Source organism: Narcine bancroftii, chromosome 13 (assembly GCF_036971445.1).
Source record: "Narcine bancroftii isolate sNarBan1 chromosome 13, sNarBan1.hap1, whole genome shotgun sequence".
In the NCBI taxonomy this organism is placed as follows: Eukaryota; Metazoa; Chordata; class Chondrichthyes; order Torpediniformes; family Narcinidae; genus Narcine; species Narcine bancroftii.
This window is the reverse complement of record NC_091481.1, coordinates 22,927,247-22,942,642: the sequence shown is the minus strand read 5'-3', so window position 1 is coordinate 22,942,642 and position 15,396 is coordinate 22,927,247. Positions and strand designations below refer to the sequence as shown.

At 36.8% G+C, this 15,396-nt stretch overlaps 2 protein-coding genes across 13 annotated transcripts in view; one reads left to right on the top strand and one right to left on the bottom strand.

Annotated features, from left to right (window-relative positions):
- ferry3 (FERRY endosomal RAB5 effector complex subunit 3) overlaps nt 1-8,176 on the bottom strand; it is a 77,182-nt gene extending 69,006 nt beyond the window's left edge. For 6 of the 11 annotated variants that reach the window (XM_069907431.1, XM_069907430.1, XM_069907436.1 and 3 more), the window contains exon 1: nt 8,078-8,175. The gene's annotated coding sequence lies outside the window, so the exon portion shown is untranslated. Of the gene's footprint in view, nt 1-7,576; nt 7,707-8,077 lie in introns of all 11 variants that reach the window. The other 5 variants (XR_011347684.1, XR_011347685.1, XM_069907439.1 and 2 more) reach the window with 3 other exon arrangements.
- Nucleotides 1-15,396, top strand: part of rad51ap1 (RAD51 associated protein 1) — a 55,206-nt gene that overhangs the window by 11,772 nt on the left and 28,038 nt on the right. For both annotated transcript variants that reach the window (XM_069907445.1, XM_069907444.1), the window contains exons 3-5: nt 2,831-2,969; nt 5,333-5,412; nt 8,257-8,415. In XM_069907445.1, coding sequence (XP_069763546.1) covers nt 2,831-2,969; nt 5,333-5,412; nt 8,257-8,415 — 378 coding nt within the window. The remainder of the gene's footprint in view (nt 1-2,830; nt 2,970-5,332; nt 5,413-8,256; nt 8,416-15,396) is intronic.

Genomic DNA, 15,396 nt, shown 5'->3' with positions numbered 1-15,396 from the left:
GCGATGCTAATGAGTAATGCGGATCAAACAGAATTTAAAAAGGAATCACCATTTAAATGGCAAACACAAGCAATCCGATGCCTAGGTATTAGATTAACTAATAATTTAAGCCATCTGTAGAAATTAAATTATCAGCCATTAATAAAGAAATTACAGAAAGACTTGGAACATTGGAAAGAATTACCACTAATGTTGATAGGGAGGGTAAATTGCTTAAAATGAATACAAGGATACAATACTTATTTCAATCGTTACCAATTCCCTTAACAGAGAAATTCTTCAATGAACTAAAGAGAATAATAAGGAAATTTTTATGGAAAGGGGGGAAACCGAGGATAGCATTAGATAAATTAACAGAGTGGTACAACCAAGGTGGTCTGCAGTTACCAAACTTTAAAAATTATTATAGAGCAGTACAATTAAGGTATTTATCAAATTTTTATCAGACAAGGGAAAAACCAGATTGGACTAAGATAGAGCTATATAAAATAGGGGAGAAGGTACTGGAACATATACTTTATGTGGGATGAAAAGCTGATGTAATATAAAACCTCACCAGTACTGCATCATTTACTCAATATATGGAAGAAGATTCATCTTAGAAAGGAAAAAAACAAATTACCAACTACCAAAATTATTATTGACGCAAAATCAGCTAATCCCTTTTACAATAGATAACCTTTCCTTTAGAGAATGGGAGAGAAAAGGAATTAAAAGAATAGAAAATTGTTTTTTTGGGAAATAATTTATTAACATTTGAACAAATGAAGTACAAATATGGAATAACTCATGGTACAATGTTTGCATACCATCAACCGAAAGGATACATTGGGAAATAGACTAAGATTACCAGAAGGAAGCAGCTTTGAATATGTGATTACAGAAACAATGATAATAAAAAGATTTATAATGATCATGTATATTAAGCTGCAAGAGAAGGAAAATGATGAAATAAGCTATAATCCCAAACAAAAGTGGGAAAAAGATTTAAACATAAAGATAAAAAAATGAAACATGGGAAAAGTTATGCTCTGGAACTATGAAGAATATAGTAAACACACGGTTATAGGAACATAGGAAGTAGGAACAGGAGTAGGCCAAAAATGGCCCATCGAGCCTGCTCCGCCATTCAATACGATCATGGCTGATCTAATTTATGACCTAACTCCACCTACCTGCCTTCTCCCCATATCCCCTAATTCCTCTATCATGTAAAAATTTATCCAACCGAATTTTAAATATGTTTAATGAAGCAGCCTCAACCACTTCCCTGGATAGAGAATTCCAAACATTCACTACTCTCTGGGAAAAACTATTTTTCCTCATCTCTGTCCTAAATCTACTCCCCTGAATCTTGAGACTGTTTCATCTCGTTTTAGTTTCCCCGGCCAGCTCAAAAAACCTTCCTACATCTATCCTATCCATACCCTTCATAATCTTATATGTTTCTATAAGATCTCCTCTCATTCTTCTGAACTCGAGCAAATACAATCCTAGACGATTTAATCTTTCATCATAAGTCAATGCCTTCATCCCAGGGATCAACCTAGTAAACCTCCTCTGGACCGTTTCCAAAGCCAGTATATCCTTCCTCAAATATGGAGACCAGAACTGGACACAGTACTCCAGGTGCAGTCTCACCAGTAACTTATACAGTTGCAACATTACCTCCCTACTCCTGAATTCAATTCCTCTCGCGATGAAGGCCAACATTCCATTTGCCTTCTTAATAACCTGCTGCACCTGCAACCTAACTTTTTGCGATTCATGCACAAGCACTCCCAAGTCCCTCTGCACAACAGCATGCTGTAGTTTTTCACCCTTTAAATAATATTCAGCACTTCTATTTTTCTTGCCAAAGTGGATAACCTCACACTTACTAACATAATTACGCATGATGCAGTATAATTGGTTACACAGGTTATGTATCACACCCCAAAAGTTTAAAAAAAAATGGGATCCAACATTATCAGATAGATGTTTTCACTGTAATAAGGAAATGGGAACAACAGTACATGCAATTTGGGCATGTGAGAAGGTGAGAAAGTTTTGGGAAGATCTAAATCAGGTATTAAATTAAATCACAAAAAGCAACATACAAAAAAATCCAGAGATCTTTCTTCTAAGTAATATAAGAACTAGGCCTCAAACTGGATGAAGCGCAAAAAAGATTTATTATGATAGCCTTAGTTGTAGCAAAAAAATGTATAATATCTACTTGGAAATCAGAAGAGAGCCTGAGAGTACAGCAATGGTACATGGAAATGAATAAATGTATTCCATTGGAAAAAAAACATATAATTTAAAAAATAAATAAAGTCACATTATTTGAACATTATTGGGAACCATACATGGAACATAACAGAGAGGGCTTGCCTTGGACCTCCACCCCCTAAAATGATAAAATGATAAGAAGACAAAATGACTTGTTCCAGTGTATAAAAATAGATGAGACAATTTTCTTGTTTATTTTCATTGATGCCAACGATGACATCATTTAATGGTTTTATTGTATTTTATATGTTGAACATTTAATAGGTTTGGAGGGGGGTGGGAAGGGGGGGAGGGAAGGTGGGGGGGTGGGGAAGGGGAGAAAATGCCACTGTGTATATTTAAGAGGGAAATGTTTGTAGGTATTTTAATTGATATGGTTCACAGTGTGAAAAATAAATAAAAAAATAATATTTCTTAATTTCATAAACTTCTATTTAATGGCAGTTAAAATTGAGTGTAAAATGTCATTAATCCGTGAGTCCTGGAAGTTTGATTTTTAGAGAACGAACTGAGTAATCAGAACAGTAATGTTAAGTGCCATTGAAATATTTTTCAGATGAAGATTTTGCATGTGCGTCTACTCCTCCAAGTAAAAAGCCTCGTCTAAAAGTTGATCAGAAGCCAAAAAAGGAAAAGAATATCAAGAATTCTGGTAGTCAAGATTCAAAATTCAAAAATGAGCTGCCGAAAGAAAGGTGAGATTGGTTTGTAATGTGAGGGAATATCAGTAAGGCCTACTGATAGCTTTGGTATCTGTATAGCCTGATTGCCCTCCGAGAAGCCCTGTCTGTGCCACTCTTTCCAGATCCCATTGTTCCCTTTTCCTGCATTGCCTTGAAGTTAATTACCCATACACTAATGTACTGTGATTAAGTGTTATCTCTTTCATTTAAATGTAACTTTTGTTAGCCCCGCCCTAAATGCTTGATTTTTTTTTCCACATGTCTGACATTTGAAACTTGTACGTAGAATTGCAGTCACATCTCAGAATCATTGTAATTCTGTGCATTAGATCAAACTGACTTAAAGGGAACTCTTACCAAAAAAAGGCACTTTGACTACTTTGTGAGTGAATTGACGTGCTTGTAGGTGGTTCTGTTGACAATGTTTACTTGGTGATAGTTTTACCCATAAATGATACTTACTTACTTATTCCATTAAAAGCAAACATTCCACAAAAATGAGATTAGATTGGGGGATATTTATAATGGAATTTGCTTAAACTTTTCTCACTAAAAACGGTGAATTTCTCCATAGATATACACATATAGATTCTGCATAAAATCATTCGCTGTGGTTGATTGACTAAGAATTAATCTTGTCTCTTCTTGCTATTAGCCCTATTACTCAGTAAGTACAAGGAATGTTTCAGTTGGTTGTTTTTCCAGACTCTTTTGTGTAGTCTTCCAAAGGCGCTATTTGCCTTGGCGAGTCTGTTGTCTATCTCGTTGTCAATCCTTGCATCTGATGAAATGGTGCAGCTGAGATAGGTAAACTGGTTGACCGTTTTGAGTTTTGTGTGCTCGATGGAGATGTGGGGGGGCTGGTAGTCATGGTGGGGAGCTGGCTGATGGAGGACCTCAGTTTTCTTCAGGCTGACTTCCAGGCCAAACATTTTGGCAGTTTCCTCACAAAGAGAAGCATATACAGAGCCGTTGTCATACCCACACTCCTGTTCGGCTCCGAATCATGGGTCCTCTACCGGCATCACCTACGGCTCCTAGAACGCTTCCACCAGCGTTGTCTCTGCTCCATCCTCAACATCCATTGGAGCGCTTTCATCCCTAACGTCGAAGTACTCGAGATGGCAGAGGTCGACGGCATCGAGTCCACGCTGCTGAAGATCCAGCTGCGCTGGGTGGGTCACGTCTCCAGAATGGAGGACCATCGCCTTCCCAAGATCGTGTTATATGGCGAGCTCTCCACTGGCCACCGTGACAGAGGTGCACCAAAGAAAAGGTACAAGGACTGCCTAAAGAAATCTCTTGGTGCCTGCCACATTGACCACCGCCAGTGGGCTGATAACGCCTCAAACCGTGCATCTTGGCGCCTCACAATTTGGCGGGCAGCAACCTCCTTTGAAGAAGACCGCAGAGCCCACCTCACTGACAAAAGGCAAAGGAGGAAAAACCCAACACCCAACCCCAACCAACCAATTTTCCCCTGCAGCCGCTGCAACCGTGTCTGCCTGTCCCGCATCGGACTGGTCAGCCACAAACGAGCCTGCAGCTGACGTGGACTTTTACCCCTTCCATAAATCTTCGTCCGCGAAGCCAAGCCAAAGAAGACAAGGAATGTACTTGACCAATTGCTTGACAAGATGGGAGGGCCATTGCTATTTACTTCAAATGACAAAGCATATGAGGTGAAGCTTTGACTGTAACTCTTCAAGTGAGAGAGAGGCAGAAAATGTTGGCTTTGTTCAGTCTGCTTCCCAATTGTTTCTTTTTTCCTGGATCAATACTTGTGGTAAATATTCAATCACTGGTAAAAAGGATCTGCATGTGATCAGTGGCACTATTCATGACACAATAGTCACAAAACTGTGAGATCAGATTGTCCCAGCTAATTGGTGGATTTATCATTTCCACTAGTCTAAGATTCAGCTTGGCTATCCTTCCCATGATTCTCAGTTCTGTTCTGAATGGAAAATTGTTACATCTGATTAGTACTTTTTAAGAATCTCTATTGACACACCTCCAGTTGATCACAGAAGTTTCTCTTTCCCCAGTAGCACTACTATTTAATCAAAATAAACAATTCTTAATGCACACATATTTTCCGGTACTGTTGGCTTCATTCCTCAAATTTTATTCTGAGGAAAATGCAGCCAGTAAAACAAAATACTAAACCAATCAACTGAATAAATGCATGATAGACAGACGATGATATTATATAAGGAAGAAATTAGAAATTCCAATATTTTTTGTTCGATTTCAAAGGTTTGGGGATTTTTTTCTGCAGTTGTTAACATTGCATGCTATTCCTTTTTGTTTGTTCTCTTCTTTTTCCTGGAATTTTGATTATTTTGATTGGTCTGATTGCTTTATTACCACAGATTGCCACTTGATGAAAAGGTTTACCAAAGAAACTTGAAGACTGCTTTAGTCTTGTCGGTGCAAGAGTCAAGTTCTGAAGGTGAGACTGATTTATTTTAACAAAGAGCAAATTTTCACTGCTTGTGCCATAATTTACCAGCATATTAAAGAAAACATTCATGATATATTTGTCATCCAATTGGGCTGAAATAGAAAAAAAATCTTCAATTCCATTAAAGAGCTTATTTGGCACTCGCAGTGAAATATAATCCCACTGTTTTCATTCAGCAATTTATTACAGGCACATTTACATGGACTCATATCTCCTTTAGGTAAATGAGTGCGTGGATCAGGTAACTTTCATTAGTGCGTGCAACAAATCAGAAATGTGAATTATTTCCTACCTGTCTGCTGTCAGTGATCATAGCAGTGACCAGTACAAGTACAATATTCCAATTACATGGATAGTATTCACCATATTGATACATACGGAAGCGTTTTCTGAATGGATTAGAGCATTGGAAATGTTTGTCGATAAACAGATTGAACAGATAGAAACCAGTCAAAATGAAAATATACTGTACATGCCGTAAAAAAAAATGTTTGATTTTCAAAGGTTTTCAGTTTTTAAAATTTCAGATAAAAGATTATGTACCTGTATTTCCCATTTCCATCCTGAGATAAAGACTGACTAATTACCCTATCTATGCCTGCTGCTGTTTTATGTCCATCTATCAGGACACCCCTCAGTCTTCAGTGTGTTAGGAAATATCAATCCAAGCTTGTCTAACTTCTCTAATTAATATACTCTAATCCAGGCAACATCCTGCTGAACCTCTTCTACACCCTCTCCAAAGCCTCCACACCCATCCCATAATGTGGCAACCAGAAATACTCCAAATGTTGACTAAATAAATTTTTGTTCAGCTGCAACACCCCCAACGATGAAGGCAAATATGGCATATACCTTCTTCTTGCCACCTTATCCACCTTATAGTTGCGAATTTCAGGGAGCTATGGATGTTCACCCCAAGATCCCAATGTATTTTAATGCTCCTAAAGGTCCTGCCATTTACTGTATACGCTTCTCTTATGTTTGACCTGCCAAAGTACAACACCTCATACTTATGTGCAATAAACTCCCTCTGCCATTTCGCTGCCCATATTGCAGTCTTGTCCAGCTGCTTCTATATTTGTGAACCTTCCTCATCATATGCAACTCTGCCAATTTTTGTATTATCTGCAAACTTACTCATCGCCCATCGACATTTTAGTCCAAATCGTGGATATGTTTCAAGCAAAGGAGGTCCCATTATCCTCTAACTTCTATTGCCAAGCCAATTTTGACTTCCCATCATTTTCTTCATTTTAAGTGAAGCGCAAAAGGTACACGGTTAAATTTGGCAGTTAAATGACCATTTGTGTCTTTTATTTCCTTCACTGATCTTATGCCTTGAGATTTTCCCTCAATCAACATGTTGGGTAAAGATTTTTCTATCCCCACCTCAAGCTCTGACATTTTAACTTGAAATTGAAATCCCTGGGTATGTGCAGTGCATCTGATAGGATACAGCAGTGACGTGTTCTTGCTGAGATCCTTCCACTGGTTTCATTCATGCTTTTCAGATCTAGATAAAGAAGTTAGAGTAAAACCAAAAGTTGGAGAGAGAGTGAAAGGGAGGAGTAGACTAAAGAGTACTTAAGCAATAAAATAGCAAAACAAGCTGACAAGCATATGTTGTTCTGTCTTTCCCCCTTGATTTAAAAATATTTATATTGATCTAGAATCTACTAACTTTCAGAATAAGAATTTGCAAGAAATGTTGCCAGGTAATGCTTGTATAAGGTGTTTATTAAGTGGGCGTGACCTAACGCGTGTGTTCTTAATTTTTATGCCGGCTCTGCAATTTTTTTTCTCCGCTGATTTTCTCAAAATCGGAGAAGATATGAATTTTTCTTCATGCTTTGTAAATCCTTGGTTATCCAAGACCTGAACTTTCATGATCTGGATCAGGGTGGCCTATTTTGGGACACCTAACAGTAGCAGGGCCTCTAACAATATAAAGGGGATGCCCTGCTTCAAACTCCTGTGTTGTCAATGTTTTAAATGTTTCCAACGTTAAACGATTGGAAATGAAACTTTTCAGTATCTTCTTAATTTTTAATGCTTTTTAAACAAAATCCTAAAACTCCACAGAAAAAAAGTTTAAATAATTAAAAGCATTAATCCAAAGCAATATTTTTGGTGTAGGAACGGAACTTGCCTTCTAATCTTTTTTTCTTTTGAAATGATGGTGCATGGTGTAATCTTGTCCAGAATCGAAAAGTGATTTTCCTGGAGTAAATGCTGGGAGAATTCTGTCACTGAACTCTGTATGGAGTCCAGTGTCTGTACTGGGGATTAAAATAATAAATGAAGGCGGTTGCAAAGAGAAGTCAAGTCCTTGAGTTAGTTCACTCCTGAAAGTCATTTGTCAATTAAATCTCCGGGCATATTATGCATTCAGTCATGATTCAATTCACAGACTCTCCAAATTTACCCATTGGGGGTTGCCTCTTCATTTTGTGTGAGGAAAATATTTTAACAATCCCAATTACAATTGACAACAACAAAGGTGGGATATTGATCGACGGAACCATTTGGTTGAAGTTAAATAAACTGGATAGAAGTGGGAGAAGAAATGTCAGCAAGAGGTTAATTGCTGGTTAAACTGCAGGGTAGGTTCCTGGATTCATAATTTATTTGATGATAAATCAATACATACATGTACCTCTTGTTGGTTCTGAGGTTTTCAATTTTCATTGCGTACTTCTGAAAAATGCTTGAAATGTGACCGATAAAAATGTTGGAGAAATATGGCAGAGGCTCAATGTATGGTACAAAATTTTGTGTCATGAATTATAGATTATTAGGTCATAATCACAGTGACGGGTATTTACACAGGCTTGGATAAAACTACTGCTGAAGATAGAGGATTCTCAGAACAACCGAGACAGGGAGCATCTGAAGCCTTGTTAAAACAGAGTAAAATTCTTCTTGATGATAGAAGTCGTGATGGTGAATGCACAAAGGACTCTGGAAGTGAAGAGGAGCACCTGACAAGTGAGTAGTTATTGATGATTAGAAAATCAGTATTAAGAAAATTTTTCCATTAAATGTTAGGGAAGTATCATTTTCAGCACATCTGGTGTAACGTCTGTTTTTAAAAGGCTTGTTACTTTAATCTTGTTAAATGTAAATGTTTATCAAATCACATTGATTATTTAGGAACCAGATTAAAGCAAGAACATTAATATCATAAAGTAAAGATACCAGAAGCTCTTGTTGTTGTGGGGGGAGGATGACGACATCTAAGAGATCTAATTATATTTTTTCAAAACTTCAGAGAGAGTAAATAACGAATGATTATTCCCTTCAAGTGCAGCAAAGGATTTGGATTAGAGGTTGTCAGTGGTAGAATAGTGTTAGAAGAATTTGTGCCAGAAATTCTCTCACATTATTATACCCTTTTGCTGCAAAGGTAGATTTCATGTATTAAAAAAAAACTAGGTTCATCAACTACATGTAAGTGCACTTTCATAAATTCGATCTGGGCATGCAGTCTGACATTCGATTTTGTGCAACATACATTTTGATGTCACTTGCACAAAACTCATTGGTACATTCATGACCTGCGATCTGTGCAGACCATTCACAATGCAATAAACTGGAACTGGAAGCCTGAGAAAATGCTTTAGCATCGACTATACTTTATCTCGTTCATTGTTCAGTTTTTAGGGGTGGCCATCATTCTAAAAGTTCGTTTCAAACCAATTCAATATCAAAAGGATCTGAGGGACTACTTTTTCCACACAGAGTGCGTTGGGTATGTGGAACAATCTAGGAAGAGAAAGTGTTAAGAGATGGGTTCACTTGTAAAATGGAAAAGGTATTTAGACGGATTCAGAGATCGGAAAGGTTTTGAAGAATATGAGCTGAGCACAATTAGAATTAGAATTTGTTGTCATGACCATGCATTATATAGTGCAAATATTACAAAATAAATTTCAAAATAAATAGTGCAGGAAAAAAAATAGGAGAAAGTCGGGTAGTGCCTGTGGTTCATTGTACATTCTGAAATCTGATGGCACAGAGGAAAAAGCTGATGGGTGCTTGTCTTGAGGCTCTTGAACGTCCTTCCTTTTTTTTTTTTTTTTTTTTTTTTAAATTTTTTTATTTTTCACACCATAAATCACATTAGCCATGATATACACTATTTCTTTTCACACATATACAGTGACTTTTTCTCCCCCCCCCCCTTTCCTCCCAAACCACCCCCCCACCCCCCCCTCTCATCCATTTTAGGTATACAATCTAGGTTGCATTAATCCAGTCAGACAATGTTGTCATTCAACAAAATTACACCAGAAATTCTACTGAGTCCATTCTTTTCTTTCCTTCTCCTTCTATCAACTTAGGTAATGTTTGTCCCCGGTAGTTTTTCGCTATTGTATTTAATGTAAGGCTCCTATACTTGTTCGAATATTTCAATATTATTTCTTAACCAATATGTTATTTTTTTTTCTAATGGAATACATTTATTCATTTAAATTTGGTAGTTTCTTCCTTTTAATTTGGTTATGTATTCCATTAATATTTAAAGACATATAGTTCAGCGTAGCCCTTTTATATTTTGTTTATCTTCTCTTTCCGTTTTTCCATCATTACCTTTCCTCCTTTTCCATTTCTGTTTTCTTATTTTCAACTCTTCATAAGACAACATTCCTACAACATCTAACATTTTCCTTATTCTCCTATTTCTATCTTATTTATCCCCAATCTCCCCTTCACCTCCTGAGTTGTCCTTTATCCCTTGTCGGACAACCACATCTCCCCTCTCCATTTGGATTTGCGAATCCACTCGCAAGCGTCAACTGATTGTGCAGTGACCGCTATTTCTCCCCACCCCGCCTCCCCCAGAAAAGATTTCACTTTTCATATGTCACAAAGGTCCCTCTTTTAATTCCCTCCTTATTCTCTCTATTCCATTACCTTCCCTTATTAATTCTTGTCTATACTATCTATATTTTCCTCTAAGTACAGATACATTCATGTATGCTCATTGTCTCTATTCACTCTTATACCTCTTTACCTGCATACATATCAATCGTGATCATTTTTACTCTCATTACCCGTCTTCTTCCCTCAGTCTATTTTTGTCTTTACCCACATACATATCAGTCGTGATCATTTTAACTCTCATTACCCGTCTTCCTCCCTCAGTCTATTTTTGTAATTGTTCTGCAAATTTTCGTGCTTCTTCTGGATCCGAGAATAGTCTGTTTTGCTGTCCTGGAATAAATATTTTCAATACCGCTGGATGCTTTAGTATAAATTTATACCCTTTCTTCCATAAAATCGCCTTTGCTGTATTGAACTCTTTTCTCTTCTTTAGGAGTTCAAAACTTATATCTGGATAAATGAAGATTTTTTGCCCTTTATACTCCAGTGGTTTGTTGCCCTCTCTTACTTTTTCCATTGTCTTCTCCAGTACCTTTTCTCTTGTAGTATATCTTAGGAATTTTACTACAATAGATCTTGGTTTTTGTTGTGGTTGTGGTTTAGAGGCCAATACTCTATGTGCCCTTTCTATTTCCATTTCATGCTGTAGTTCTGGACATCCTAGGGTCTTAGGGATCCACTCTTTTATAAACTCCTTCATATTCTTGCCTTCTTCATCTTCCTTAAGGCCCACTATCTTTATGTTATTTCTTCTGTTATGGTTTTCCATTGTATCTATTTTTTGAGCTAGTAGTTCTTGTGTCTCTTTAGTTTTTTTATTAGATTTCTCCAATTTCTTTTTTAAGTCTTCTACCTCCATTTCTGCTGCTACTGCCCGCTCTTCCATCTTGTCCATTTTTTTTCCCATTTCTGTTAAGGTCATCTCCATTTTAATTATTTTCTCCTCTGTGTTGTTTATTCTTTTTCTTAAATCCTTAAATTCCTGTGTTTGCCATTCTTTAAATGATTCCATGTATCCTCTAATAAGAGCAAGTATATCCTTTACCTTGCCTCTCTTTTCTTCTTCTATTTCACCATACTCTTCCTCTTCTTCTTCCTCTGAGTTGACCATCTGTTGTTTCTTTGTTGCCCTTTCCTCCTCTTCTATCTTGTTTCTATTGTCTTCTGTGGTCTCTTCTTGCTGCAGGTGTTCTGCAGCTGTCGTTGCCGGCTGTGGAGATCGACTCCCCAGCTGGTCCCCCCTCCCGTCGGTGTGTTTTTTTTCTTTCGCATCGCGCATGCGCGAAACTTCGCGCATGCGCGTTTGCGCACTTTTGTTCGGCTCTGCGAGCCATTTTTGTAGTCCATTATTTACCGACCTGAGGGAGCGGGTTTCTCTCTCCGCAGCGGGCCTCTTCGGACAGGTAAGGCCTTCACCTTTTTCCTCCTTTGTCTTCTCTTCCTCTCTTCTTACCGTTGCTTTCGACTTTTCTTTTTTTGTCGCCATCTTCTTTCCACCTTTATACTCACTTTTCTGTAACTTTTATTTCTGTGCCTTTGTGTTTTCTCTTGTTTTTCCCGACTTTTCTGGAGAGGGCTGGAGTTCACCGTCCGGCCACTACTCCATCGCGTGACTCCTCCCTTGAACGTCCTTCCTGATGGCACCTTGGGTGGACAATGCTGTAAAACTCTATGATTCTTTCACCACATCACACATCACCATTGTCAGCAGCTTAAAGTCATCGGTGAGTGTATGTCTTCAGAATCCTGACCTACTTTTGAACATTTTGTTGGTTGTTTCTAAATTAAGATTTCAGTTTGGGAAGACATGGTAATTTGATCTCTTTGGTTATAGTTCAAGGAAGTACATTTCACTTAAAGCTGCATGTTCTCACCAGGAAATGATGTGATTTAGTGGAAGATCATTTCAGACTCTTGTCTTGCCCATTTTCACCTTTGGAGTTTCTCCAACACGATAGATCTTATGAAGATACAGGATTTTAATTTTATAAACTTTGGTTCTTATTGCTGTCCTGTTCTAGCGACAATAGTATCTCCAATCTGGTGTAATAAACTTCTGATTTTATTTAAAACAAAATCAAGTTCAAATTTTGTTGTAACTTATTGGTAAGTGTTAAATGTAGAATATAGTTGGGACATAATTAATGCAACTGAGAAATGATCCTAAAAGCAGTGTAATCCAAAATACATTTCCTGACAGATGACTCATTACGACAATTGATTGCACTGAAGCTAATAAATTTTCTTATGAAATTCAAACGTACTTGGTTAATTATTTTACATCATATCTTGAAAAAAGAATATGCTGTCACTAGTATACACAAATTTAAAAAAATCAAAGGAGTAATTATAGTTAAGTCTAGTAATTTAAAGAAGTGCTTCCTGCACTTTATCTACAATATTTTTGATAATTGGACATTGGAATGCATCACACAACGTATGATGTCTGACTTCATCAGTTTTAATCAGAAATACCAAAGAGTTGGTTTTGTTGTTGAATTAACTGCCAGAATCTTGGAACATTGATGCAGAGACATGGTTTAGAATCCAAATGTGACAGCAGGGAAATTTGATTTCAAATCATTAAATAAACCTGAGTGTTTCTTTTTCAAAAGATCGTTTCAATAAGCCTGAAAATATTGAGTTGTTATAAAAACACATTTAATTCATCACTGTCCTTCAAGGATGTAAATCTGATCCATATATGACTCCAGTCTCACGCAACGTAGTTTGTGGAACAATTAGAAAATTGGGCAATAACTACTGCCATTGCCAGTGAACAAATAAAATAAAAGTTCATATCATATTTATTTAATTTCATGTTGGGATGAGTTTAAACTGATAACTATCACAAATCTATGTTTATTGTGTGTGTACAGCTCATAATTAGGTGCCAAAATTAAATTTGTATAAAAACTAATTTTTTAAAATGTTGACAGCAAATGCTCATGTTGTCCTAGGACAAGGAATATTAATTATCTTCATCATCTTCCTGCTTAATTCTCCATATTTTATTTGATTTAAATCACAATATATTTAATGATGGTTAATATCTAACATCCTGGGAAAGTATGTAAGTGCAAGTCTAAATAAAGATATAATCAAGGCACTCATGGGCATGTCTGTCTGCACGTACTAGGTATTTACACAAAGACTGAGAGGACCGTCAGTGTTGTTGAAAATAGAAAGTCAATAAGTTCAGCCTCGAGATTTGACTCTCATATGAAAAGACATTGTCCTTTGTGAATATTCTCTTTTTTTAAACAAATGAAATAATTTAGCAGATGATCAATTCATTGTGTTGTTCAGTTTATTATTATTTATTCCTCAGATTATTCTAACAATTGCTGACTAATAGTTATTTAAAAGGAGTTGGAAATAGAAATTGGATTTTTTTGAAATTTATTTTGTTCCATTGCTGTGAAATCCAAATTTAGAACTCAATATCACATTGCTTGCTTGTTTCTCACTGGTATTTCGAACAACTATGTAATGGTAAAGCAAACTGGAATATTATGTGGGGCAAAAAATATGCAAAGTTGATGTGTTTTAAAATGATGTTAAATAAGGAAACATTTTCTTATCAAAGTAACAATTGACACAGAAAATAAAACATTAATCAAAAAAGGGAATGTTTTGCATGTATACACTACACTTTATTGCAGATGGATCTCTAAATGAACTTTGAAGGGCTGTCAATGTCATAATGTAGGAGGAAATATAAATCAATATTCGTACAGCTTGTACTACAAATAATAAAAGGACACCTGAGTACAGAATCCTGCTTTTTGCTCATAACCTTATGAAGGACTCAGGCTGAAACATCCGTTATGTACCTTTGCTATAAAGTGCTGAGTTTCACCAGCACTTTTGTGTATTAAACTCATAGCATCTGCAGACTTTCTGTTTAACATCAAATCTAATCATGTGGCTTCAGAAATAAATATGGGACACACCAGATTAATCCTTTGCTTTCTTCATATAGTGCATTATGAATATTTTTGTCCTTCCAAGGGCAGAAATGGGGATTCCTTAGGGTCATGTTTCAGACTGAAAATGACAGCAGTCCCTCAATACTGCAGTTCCTTTTTATGCTGAAGACTCAAGCTCCTGTGATTTTTAAAAAAAAATTTTTTTTGGCTTAAACTCTGGTCAAAGGTCTGGAATTGTGCGGGGGAAAAAAAGCTTAAAGTCAAATCATAGATTTAGCAAAAAGGCTTGTTTCAACTGGGACTTGTTCACACTGAGGCTTCTCTTGATATGGGTCAACAGATATTACCACTAAGTACAATGAACTAAATAAAAATATAAAATGCACTCACTACATATTTCCGAATCATTTTTGATTTTTTTTTTAATAGAACTGGGTAGATGTTGCAAATCTTTTGGTACATTTGTGTCATCTCATTAATTGTGCACTATTCAGTTCAAACAGGCAATGCTACACAAAACCTACATTTTTGAAAGCTTACGGGTTGAGTAAATATTTTTCCTTAATCACTTTTTCAGAACAAATTTGTACAGCAACTCCTAACAGCGACTTAGGATGCATATCAGTACGTAATGCTCTCTTCAATTGATATCCATACACTATACCTTTGAGTAGGGTGAAGTATATTTTCTGCGTTTTATCAAATAATATGGTAACAAGTTAAACCTGACACATGGTCAATGGAGAAGCCTTTAAAAGCAGCAAGAGAAGTGGGTAGTCTTTTCAATCCCTCCATTGTCCAATTAGCTGTAGCCATTAAAAAGAGGGAAGCTCGTGGAATGGCCAATGTGTGAGTGGTCCAGTGTAGGAGTGATGATTTGAGGTTTTGGCGAGATAGAGGTTGAAGACGCACACAGGTAAGGTCAGATAAGGTCTTGGCAAAGTAATAGTGGGATGGCAAGTAGGGCAGTCAAATGCTCCGATTGCAGGATGTGGGAAATCTGGGAGAACACAATTGTCCCTGATGAATACACCTACAAGTGGAGTATCTAGCTGCAGCTCCTTACTGACCATGTTAGGGAACTGGAGCTGGATGGACTCCAGATCATTCTGGAGGCAGAGAGGTAATAGACAGAACCTAGAGGGAGACA